At 36.6% G+C, this 12,164-nt stretch overlaps 1 protein-coding gene across 1 annotated transcript in view; it reads right to left on the bottom strand.

The window, feature by feature from the left end:
- The window catches only part of DENND4C (DENN domain containing 4C), a 52,254-nt gene that overhangs the window by 5,172 nt on the left and 34,918 nt on the right, over positions 1-12,164 (bottom strand). Inside the window, exons 24-31 of the mRNA XM_059491813.1 lie at positions 11,767-11,876; positions 8,968-9,143; positions 7,768-7,950; positions 6,078-6,267; positions 4,848-5,093; positions 3,396-3,513; positions 1,537-1,690; positions 389-453 (exon numbers count right to left, since the gene is read on the bottom strand). Of these exons, the coding sequence (XP_059347796.1) occupies positions 389-453; positions 1,537-1,690; positions 3,396-3,513; positions 4,848-5,093; positions 6,078-6,267; positions 7,768-7,950; positions 8,968-9,143; positions 11,767-11,876 (1,242 nt within the window). The remainder of the gene's footprint in view (positions 1-388; positions 454-1,536; positions 1,691-3,395; positions 3,514-4,847; positions 5,094-6,077; positions 6,268-7,767; positions 7,951-8,967; positions 9,144-11,766; positions 11,877-12,164) is intronic.

Raw genomic sequence — 12,164 nt, forward strand, 5'->3', positions numbered from 1 at the left:
GTGGGAAATCAGGTGTTTAGATAACAGGTCTTAGGTCTGATTTCAGGTGCTAGGTCTGATATCAGGTTGCTAGGTCTGATATCAGGTTGCTAAGTCTGATATGTGGGTCAGAGAAAGATGGACAAGACTGGAAACAAGCTTTCAGATATGAAGAATAACAATTTCAAGCTCTTCAAATACTCTTTGTTTAAAATAACTCATTACTGGTTTCAAACAAAGTCAAAATTAATGGTTCCATCTGAATTATATTCACATAAGAGCAACACCTAAAGACTGACAGTGCAGTTTTTCACTAAAACACAAGTGAATCTTAGAAACAGATTTTATACACTAGCTTTCACATAAAATATCCACAGGGACTATGTATTTCACAGTATTTTTTACTTACCAATGTCAATGTTTTCTCTTCCAAGAGACACCAGAGACAGGAAAAGAATTTCCCTGTAAAAACTCCTAAGGGAATATTTTGAAGGCTGAATTAATGAAAGCTTCAACTATCCTGTTTCCAAAGTCAATATTGAAGACTTCCATTATGTAGCTTCTACAACTGTTCTGTTAACCTTGCTTGTGAAAAAAGTGACCAATCTACATGACTACTAGCTTAAGGTTTTTTAATGCTTGAATACTTTTACTTGATGCAGAAAGCCACATTACTCCCAAATCCTAGTAGTTACATTTTCTACAAAAAATTCCTTTGCCATAGAAATGCCTAATAAACAAGAAATATTAAATTACCCACTTTTTTATTATTAATTAATTTCTGCCTGACCATGAAGCAATGTGTGGGTATAGATTTCTTTCAGATCATCCATACTTTTGTTTTTTGTTTCAGAATGTCATAGTCAATCTCAGACACAGGTATCATTAAATAATCAGATATTATTTTTTCCCCTTGTCAAAGTTATAAAAATGCTTCTCTGAGCAGAGCATTCTCTGTTTCTTTTTAGTAACTACAAAACACAGAAACAAAGATGACTTAGTATGACAAACTTCAAACACATCTTGTATCGACTGTAATTTACTTCAGAGTCTCTTCTTTTGTACAAAGCCATCCTTGAACTGCAGCGCAGGTTACAAAATACAAGAATTATTTACACATCTCCCTCTCTTTGAGACTCACACTGCATCCACTTTTCATAGCCAGTACTCCAGATTGCTAGAATTTCAGAAGACATAACTAGGGAGAATGTTCCACACACTGCAACAGGACACTTGTATTTATCAATTTGCTAGATCTGGAGCAACATCAAAATCTGTGTAATTCATACCTGCATTTTTCTCACTCATTGCAAAATGTCCATTTTTATTAAAGTATCACATTCATCCATTTGATCTGGATGAACTATGCATCTGCATATAGAGTGCATCTGTTCATAAAACACAGGTGTAAAAAAAAAATACACATAGTTTTTGGTGGGCACAAATGAAATGGAATCTTCCCCAGAGGTGTTTATAAAATTATCACTATGAAATGTACACAGTTTGATCTTATTTAATTTTTAGTGGGTAAAAACTAAGAAGAGATTATACCCTCACCTCTGTCGTTTCACATCTGGCTTAACTTTCTGTAGGAGGAGGTTGATTGGCTTCATAACATCATTGTGTTGAATACTTAGTTTGATGCTCTCTAACAATGTGTTTGTTGCCTGCTGATCTTCTGCCAGTGTGGAGGGTTTCTTTTCAGAAGAATCTGGAAAGTGGAAACATACAGACTATTACAGTAGTAAAGATTTTTTTTCCCTTTAATAAGCAGAAGTATTTCCAAAGGTGAGATACACATGGGGAACCTCTACTCAATCTAGAGAAATTTGTTATCATGGAAGGACCTTGTCTACCTATAGTCTTCACTCTGAAGTAACTTTATCCAGAAGTTACGGGATGCATCAAGTATCCATGTGCAAGAGGTCCAACATGACAGAGAAATACATGAGACTGAAGAGTACCCAGCATCAGATGTTGCCTGTGATGGTTTATTAGCTCAGTTTTATTTCTGTACTTAAAAATCAGGTTCACTGCAAGAAGATTATTGTTACACAAGGAAAAGAAACAGAAGTGTCACTTTTCTTAGCAAGGAAACTTTTCTTATCAAAGCCCTTCTTGAAAGCCACCTACAATTAACTGATAACTTTGGGATATATATTGAAATAGAAAATGCACAGTCAAATCAAACCGGAAAGAAAATGACCAAGATATTTACCATCATGATTTGTCACTTAAAATGCCACACTCAGAATAACACTGAACTATTATTTTCTAGAAGACAGTGTCATGAAGGAATAGTAAGTCCATGTACTGGCAAAGAAGTAAATTTACAGATTAGGCAGTGAGTACATGGTGTGTAAATGAATTGCAGACCAAGTCTAGTAATTTTCACTACATTGACATGATGCTTGCATCAAATTGACATATATGATACTTTACAAATGTAATTTTGTGTTTTCAGAATATTTTCTGACACTGCTGTATGGCCTGTCTATTTTTCTTCCACATCTCAAACAGGCTCTTTGCTCCTTTGTTTACATATATATACATACATATACATACATATATATAAGCAATATAATACATATTTATATATGTAAACAATATATACATATTTGTAAACAATATATATACATATTTATGCATCTTCATTCATGGCTAGATGATTTGGGGATGCTTTTCATCTACTGTGGTTACACCAATATGTTTTGTAGAATCTGAGGGAAATAACAAATGTTGTTCTGTGCTCAACTGTAATTTTCTGATCAGTCTCTTTATTTTAAGGACATTTTTCAATAAACACCTTTTAATCCCTTAGAATCAAAATTAGCACATGACATAGTTTTTAGCATAGTTTTTAAAAGTTAAAAGATGGAATTAGAAGGTTTTCTGATTATCAGAAGTAAGGAAGTCCTTAAGTTCTTATAAACAGTCTGCCTGGTTTTATGCTAGATGAGGCTTTCTTCTATCTTACTTTTTGACAGTCAGGAGGGCTGCCAAATGTACCTTTAAAGGGACTGGTAATGTTTCATTCATTTACAGCAGCAAAAGATACTTTTTTGTAACTCAGCCTTCTTGTACATGCCTGCATAGCTATTACCAGATAATGCAGTGAAACTGAAGTGGAACTTAAGGCGCTCAAATCAAGTGAGAGTTATTTAGCACCACGTCTACAACAATCAGCAATTCCTCTCCTCTTGTAAGTGTATGACAGGTAATGAGCAGATCAAACTTATTTTCACAACTAATTTGATACCCAGACTATGCGAAGTACCTAAGGGATTGCATATGCTTCAGATACTAAAAAAGATACTGCAGATTGATGGGTTGTGTACGCTTCAGCCACTATAAACCAATCGTTTCTTTCCATAGTCTCTTCTTCCTCTGTTTTCTGTAGCATTTGTTTTACTTACTGAGATTTCTCCAAGATATATATAGGGGCTCCCCGGGCTCTTGATGGAGGTTGATATTGTCCCACAGAAGATGGATGTATACAAGCTTGCTATCTTGAGCAAGAGATGTCAAAGGAAGCTAAAAACACATGAGGGAAGGGAATACATTTTAAAAACACTAGTACAGTGTTATGTTATTTAAAACTCCTGCCCTTTTACTATTTTTGTGACCAAAGCAGGTTAACTTTATTTAACTTGAATCTAACAAACAGGAGCATATGTTGTCCTCTACAGTAAACTGCACTCAACCAGAGTAGTTATAAGTACTTCAGTATTTAATTATCTTTTATAGTTTATCCTAATGTATGAAGAGCATTTAGTTTTCTACAGGCATCTGAAGAAAATATTTTTGAGTATTTATCTGGAAATATCTTTTGTGCATCAGACACAGTACTTGATTTGTACTACTAATCATACCATATTGCAATATTTTCTGACCTGATGAACATTTTGGTATGCATGTCTACGTATTAGCCTTCCCAAAAAGTAGAAAGAATCTTCATATGAATACAAATATGAACTATTTATTTCCATTAAAAATATATGGTGCTCAAAACAACACATATAATTATTTTAAAAAATTAAGTGCCTCTGGAATTACTAACACAATAAGAATTACGAGGCAAAAAAAACTTCTCACTTAGTGTGTCTATTTACGTAATAATTACATGACATTATGTCCCATCTTGCTGTTTTCCCTGTTAATGCATTGCAGTTTTCCAGGATGCTTTAGATTTCCTTAGTATTGTCTTCAACTTCTTTTCTTGGAAAATTTTTCTCAGTTCTAGGTGGGTGTTTTTTGAAAATCGAGGGAAAGAATTTAAAGGTGAAGTGTGTACAAGTATATAGGAAAATACTAATTTTTTGGCATGCACCAGATACAAACACATATTTAATTTCAATTTGTACCTACTCATAAAAATTATATAGGTTTCAATCTACTCCTTTAAATTAGAAAGGCAAAATACTCAAAAGATATATCTATTCTACATTCTTTTGTTCTAGTCATGTAGTAATGAAACTCGGAGTTTGAATAGCAGAACCTATTCTTGGAAGAGAAAAAAAAATACTGTCCAGTAACTTTAAAGATTATAAACTCAAGTGTGTAACTCACTCTGTGTACTGCAATATATTACAGTTTTTGAGGTCTTTGCAGACACATCTTGTTTCCTATTCTTCAATGAATCTCACTCTCTGGCTTTTCAGTAGAGACCATCTTGACTAGAACTTGAAGACTGTTTCACACATCTCCCTTCAAGAATCCTTGTGGGAAACAAACTTATCTACTTGTATGATAAAAACCCAAGAACTCATATTCAGCTGTTCAGGAATTATTTAGGCAGTTGTTTGGAACCCAGCTCCCAGTGTTGCTCACGGTAATACCCGCCGATCTAACACGAGGATGCCATTTACCTGCACTCCCTCATTGCAGTGCTCAGACGTCAGAATGAGTCCAGGTAAGTTGCTGGGCAGATCCAATCGTTGGAAATACCAGACTAGGTTCCAGAAGATTATGGGGTGTTGATTGATGAATTTGGATGTATGAATTACTTGCTCTCCCTCATTCTCCAGGAGTGATTCGAGCTCCTTACGCAGTACCAAAGGGCTCAAGTAGGGTACAGATACAGGGGCAGGGTTCTGCTGTTTTATTAAAGGATCCTAAAAACAGAACATGCACAAAAAAAAATTGGTTTGTTTTTTTTGTTTCATTTGTTTTGGGGTGGATTTTTGTTTGGTTGTTTATTGGGGGGGGGGGGTGTGTTTGTTTTTGCTTTTGACTTTGTTTTTTATGAAACCAAAGAAGATTTTTCTTCCAGAAATACTTTTCAGGATTACTTGCCCTGAAAACTTCCATTGCAGAGTTTCTTTTGACATTTGGAAGAAGCTCTGGAGCTACTGAATGCACAATAACTTTAACAGCATCACCAGTTTTTACCGTTGGAGAGTTCTTAATTTTAAAGAACAATCACCTATGCTTTTCCTATTATGTGAGCAAGAAAAAAAATGCTAATTTGTTAGAACTTGTTGCCAATTGTGCAGTTTTAAGCTATCTAAGCTGGTAGCCAGTACCAAGCCTGCAGCAGTGGAAAGTGAAGAGAAATGTCAGTAATTACATGAGCTGTGGAACTGAATCGTGACTTCACATGTTAAGGCAGTCTCTGGAAAATAACAAGTACCAAGAGAGAGGAGAAACACTTTTTTTCACAAGAAAGGCAGGAGTCTCAATACTGCCTCTCACCTTCTCCCATCCACTCCACAGATAAGCCTAACAGAATATACAGTAGGAGTACAAGTAAATGCACAGAAACAGAACCAACTTTCCATCTTGTCATGTGTTGCACTATTGTGTTTATTCAGCTGTTGGCATTGCTTTACTACTGAACTTCCAGTTTTAGAAAGACAAAGATTAGCTTCATTCTGTTAGAGAGACCATTTCAAATCAAGTAGAACTGTTTGTTTGACAAAGTATTGGAAAGCAATTTTAGATTAACTGAATTAAGACTTTTTTCAGTTGTTAGAAGGTGAAAATATGCTTGGTCATTCCCATTCTGCAAATGGACAAGAATGCTACTAGTAGAATATTATTAAATTCATTGTTTTCAGTATTCTTCTCTCAACTGCATATGCAGCTTCTAGACTTACCACAGCTTCCTGCAAACTGTTGGGAAGACTAACTGTCGAAATGCCATGAGACGGTCTCTGGGAGAGATCAATGTTTTGCAGAGGACCTCCCACACTGTGGCTCCGAGTCAAGGACACGCCCCTTTTTGGAGGATTACTGGCATGTGTGGTAATGGTGGTGGGATCTGTAGTCTGTTCTTCTCCCAAATCACTGTGTGAATTTTAGAAGAAAATATGCTAATAGTTCAGCATTTCTATGGCAACAGGAAGGAAGCAGAGGAAGGCTGCCAAGATCCCAAACCAATTTTCTCTATTAATATGAAACTGTATTTTCCCAGTTAGTTCCATTGTTTAGGGAACACAGAACAAAATGCGCCTCAGACCAGTATAAACATCCCTCCTGAAAAGCAGCTAAGTATAACTTGAGATATGCATTTGAAAGTACTGCAGTTCTGTACAGAAACCGTTGCTCTTGTATAACTTTACCTTGCTTTAAAAAAAAACCCAAAAAAAGCAGTCCACAGTTTTGCCAGTCTGTGAAGATTACCTCCTTTTGACTACACTCACTTTTACTTCCTCTTCCCTTTATGTCCTAAGTGTCATAAACAGAACAACAGTATAGCAGAAAGTAATTTAAAAATTGCATGCCAAAGTAATAATAAAAAAATTGTGTCAAACTCATTGAGCAAGCTAATTTAAGTAAAGTCAGACTTTTAATATTTAATGCAGGCAATCAAGACATTTGCAGATCTGAGAATATTCGTTCGGTGCTCCTTTTAATTATAATGGATAAAATTACAGCTTCAACTACAGTGCAGAGGAACAAAGTGAAACAGAAAGTGTCTGCTTCCAGATAATCTGTAGAGAGCAAAGAGATTATTTAGCGGTGACTTTTGGTTCTACATTTCACTGTAGTTAAAAATACATTGTCACAATATAAAGATGTTAACATAAGCAGTACCACCTCGAATGTTTAGTGTATTAAGACTAATTACTATTGCATTGATTAAAGTTTTAGTTGTCTGACACAGGCATTAGCTCATTACTCTGAGGCACTAATACTCCAGAATTTCAAATTTGATGATTTAAAAAACACCCAAACAATTACAACAAAAGGTAACCATCCCAGCAAAAAGATCACAATTCATTGCAGAATTATTTTAGTTCTTTCCTCATCCAACAGACACCTTCCCCTTAATGCTTTTTTTCATCAAACTGTTTCAAAAATGATATTGTTTTTCAGAGTTTCAGTTATACACAGACATAGAACACTCAGCACAAGTCTTGAGTGCTCCCAGAACTTTCTCTCAAGCAAAGTATTCCAGCAAATTGATTTATTTTTTCCCATAGTGCCTTATTGTTAAATCATACGTACAAGGAAAGGAGGAGCAATGCTTGAATTTCTGTGTGAGTTTACAGGGTGATTGGGTTTTAACCACACTGAGTAGAGGTTTTACCTATTGATCAATACCCCGTGGACATGAAGATTCATTTCTATAGTTGTATCTCTAGAAGCTACTCACTTGATGGAATGAGTTTACTTCAAACTGATAAAAGCATGCTTTAAACATGCAGAAAGTGAGAAAGGAAAGAGATGATCATCAAGTTACAACTGTACTTCACCACATTAGGTATAAAAGCCAACCTTACCCCTGTAAGTGTGGAAGTACTGATGCATTTCTGACAGAACTAACAATCTTGTTTTACCTACCCCTGCTCAGCTGCAGAGCTGGTTTCTTCAGCTATGGTGTGGCTGGACTGCAGGTGATCTGAAAAACTGATCAAGTCAGCAACAGCTGGACTGGTCAACAGTTTCTGCTCCAGAGGATCTGTGGTTAATGGAAGGGTGCCACTCTGTAAACTATCTCCTGAGGTACTTTGCTTCAGGAAAAAGCTGAAGTTACAACATGAATGGGAGGGAGAAAAATACAAAGGTAAAGATACAAGCATAAAATCATAAACTTATTATTTTCTACATTCACTTTTCAGAAGTAGCAAAAGAAGGAAGCACAACATTAAAAAGCTTGACAACACACCATAAATTTCATCCTGTTCCCAGCCCTGCAACTTATACAGGCAGAGTAAATTAACACATACAGAGATTTGATTTGCAAAAGAAGACATCCTACACTGGACATAAACCATTACAAGTGAACTTAGTTTGTCATGGCTTCAAATCAGCAATAGTGTATTAATAGGTGACACATCACTGAAAATGGTTGCTTACTGTAATGTGACATTACAGACTACATGATCATACACCATTCTAAGCACATGACAACACAAATGTGTCTTGCTTTGCTAAGTCTCTGAAGTACATACTCTACAGTTAATACAGATGTTCAATTTCTGCATTAGAGAACTAGTGGAACTTCTGTTTCATAGCAGACCAACCACTACAGTGAGAACGGGAACTTAATTTTAAGTTCCATTTTTCATAGTGCAACTAAAAGAGGTTAAAAACAGCAAGCAGAGAAGCTTGAACTGCAGAAACAATAAGGTAGAGCATCGGGAACCAAGTGCTCCTAACAAATTTGGTCATGGAAAAATTCTTTGCTGATAGATTTAAAAACCTCTTCCTATGTTTTTATAAAGTCCATAGGCTTTGTTTTAACATCAAAACAAAATGAAAACTGACTTAAAGCTTCCATACAGTTACTCCTAAAAAGAAAATATGAAAACAAAAAAGTAATAAAAAGGCAACCAGTTCTTTGGGTTTTAGCTGTTTAACAATGCAGCTCAATAGTTTACACAATTTATAATTTCATTCAGTGCAATCATGACCATCGAACAGGCAGTAACATTCTTGCTAACATCTAGATGGGGAAAGATATCAAAGATCCTCTTGTGAAAAAATACAACCATGCACAGGTACAAAGACAGAAATTGAGTATTAGTAAAATGCACTGACCTTGCAGAGCCACGAAGGTCTTTAAATTCAACATTAAGCAAAGGTAGGAAGGTACTTTTACAAAAAGGGCAGGTAGTGTTCAGGTTTGAGTCATCTGCTGTCCACCCAGCCATGATTTCTTCATCATAAACCAAAGCATCACAAGCTCTACATTGAGAGCAGCTTGACATCAGGACCTAGAACAGCAAAGAATTAATATTATCAGGGCTCTTTTACAATTTTTGTAGGCTTAGTACCCATAGAAGTTTAACAGGTACCAGAAGGCCAGTGGGGAGAAATGAGTTCATCACTTCTTTCCCACCATACTCAGAATTATCTCATCCACATTAACTTTTACCTACGAAATAAAGATATAAGTAATTTGTTTCTGACATGGAAAAAGCATTACCCCAAAAGGCCACTAATTTAGCATTTGCAATTGCTTGCTTCTATTCTATGAAGACTTCAGCATATACAAATTGTTTTGAATTGTATAAGTAAATGCATGTTTACTTATCCAAAAGAGCAAAGAAATCCCACAAAACCAATCAAACACAGAAGAAACCTTTATAATAGTGTGGTGTGTCGACCCTGGCTGGATGCCAGGCACTCACCAAAGCCACTCTAGCAATCTACCTATTCAAGTAAACAGGAGAAGAAAAATATGACAAAAGGCTTGTGAGTCACAATAGGGACAAGGAGATCATTCATCAATTACTGTCACAATAAGGAAAACTAGGGGAAATGAATTTAATTTTCTACCAATTAGAAGTTCAAGTAGGTTAATGAGAAATTATCTACAAATTTTAAAACACGTTCCTGCTACCCCTCCCTTCTTCCCAGGCTTCACTTTAATTTCTGACTTCTCCACCTTCTTCTTTGAAATGGCACATGGAAATGGGGAAAGGGGATTGTGGTCAATTCATCCCATGTTTTTCTGACACTCCTCACACTCTTCCCCTGCTCCAGCATGGGGTTCCTCCCACAGGACACAGTCCTAACACAAACTTCTCCAGGGTAAGCCCTTCCCATGGGCTTCAGCTCCTTACTAGTTGCTCCAGCATGGATCTCCTGCAGGGTCACAAGCCCTGCTCCAGCCTGGGCTCCTCTCCCCATGAGGTCAAGGTGCTGCCAGGAGCACTGGCTCCTGTCTATAGGGTTAGCTTCCTTTGGGCACCCACCTGCTCCAGCACGGCGCAGACGGCTGCAGGCGCACGGCTGTCTCGCTGTGGTCTGCACCACAGGCTGCAGGGAATCTCTGCCCTGGGCCTGGAGCACCTCCTATTCCTCCTTCTGCACTGACCTGGGTATCTGCAGAGGGATTTCCTGTCTTGTGTTTTCACTCCTCTCCTGCAGTTGCTGTTGCACAGCATTCTTTTCCCCTTCTCAAACACACTATGCCAGCATTGCTGCCACTGTCACTGCCTTGGCCAGTGGGGAGTCCAGTCTGGAGCTGGCTGGCATTGGCTCTGTCAGACACGGGGGAAAGTTCTGGCAGCTCTTCTGCTACCCAATCCTTGCCATGCAAACCCAGCACAAGTGGAAAATCAGAATGTTGTGTCCTTACCTAATAGAAGTCTCACCACTAAGGTAGACGGATAACTGGAGAAAAATGGTAAAATTAATCCTGGACTAACTGGAGAATGGATTATATACCTTACTCTATCCTTTTACTTCATTGTTTCAGTCAGAGGGCCCCCAAAAACCAGCCTCAAACACAGCTTCCAATAAATTTTACAGCTAATAGATATTCATTATAATGAAATTTTTTACTTTGCTATACCATTTATATAACACAGTGCAGAAGCTTGACAAGCCTAGATGTCCAGAACACTGAACATAAATGAAAATGACACAGGATCTAGCAAAATAACTGCAGCTGAAAGAAAAACAACCAAGTTAAATGCAGTGATCATTGCCTATGTATCTGAAATCTGAAAGTATCTACAGGTAATAACTGAAATAGAGAACCATACTAAAACATAATTTAATTTGGCTGGGATAGAGTTAATTTTCTTGTGAGAATTCTCTGTAGTCCTGTGTTTCAGTCTTGTAACCAGCTCCATGTTAATTGATAACACTCCAATATTTTAGTTATTGCTGCATAGGGCTTTGTAGATCATCATGGACTTTTTTCATTATGTGCACAACTCAGCCAGCAGGCTATGACAGGACACAGACAGGACAGCTGGCCTCAGCTGACCAAATGACACTGTGTAACATCAAGTTCAGAGATAAAACCCTGTATTTTCCAAGGTAGCTCTTCCTTGAGGTGTCAGGGTGCTGACTGATCTCTGCATTATTATTTTCTTTTGATTGTGTCTCCCTGTTTTTTATTTTTCCCCCATAATTCATGTATTACATTGTCTTTATCTCAACTCTCAAGCTTTTTTCTTTTGCCCTTTCAATTCTGTCCTCCATTTAAAGGGGATTAAGCAAATACCTGTGTGAGGGCCTTGGTGCTGGTTGCTGTCAACTCATCACAATTATTTAGTAACACAATTTTCATAAGGAAAATAAAATCTAAAAGCCCACAAAAATTCCTGTTTCACCTCTAACTTCTCCTTCATTTCAAGTTTTGACCCTTCCCTCAACAACTTTTTCTCTATATATATGATGGATGCATAGAGGTATTTCAGACACTCTTCTTTTTTAAAGCTGCTGTCACACTGCAAGCTACAAGTATTAAGCATTTCTGCAGTAGAAACCAGGAAAAAAATGTTTTGAAAAAAACCAACCACAACGCAACTAAACAGGTAATCAATGCATACAGTACCATTGACTAATTATAGCTTTCATCTATAAGTTTATTAATCTTACCTCCATTGCATAGTTCTGGAAAATGCTGGATAAACTAGTATTATGTGAAGAGCTGTGCTCTGATTTCTCAGAATCTAGAAGTTTCATACTTTTTGGGAATGAAACTTCACCTGTACAAAAAGAGTCATTTGAGTTTTGTTTTCAAGCAAAGAAAAATTAATCCATTCCCAAACAAAATAACTTCTGTTAAACCAAGGCAAGAAAATTGTTCCAAAAGATCTCCAAAGATATGAGTATCTCACTGACATTACAATTACAATATAGATAATGTTCACGATTAACATTTCTATGTTATTATTCTAATAATAATATCATATTAATAATTAATATATCACAGATTAGTAAAAGAAAAACACAAAGAAAAAATAGACTGGTAAAGAGCAGTAAGATTGCTCAAT

This window comes from Ammospiza nelsoni, chromosome Z, assembly GCF_027579445.1.
Source record: "Ammospiza nelsoni isolate bAmmNel1 chromosome Z, bAmmNel1.pri, whole genome shotgun sequence".
Lineage (NCBI taxonomy): Eukaryota > Metazoa > Chordata > Aves > Passeriformes > Passerellidae > Ammospiza > Ammospiza nelsoni.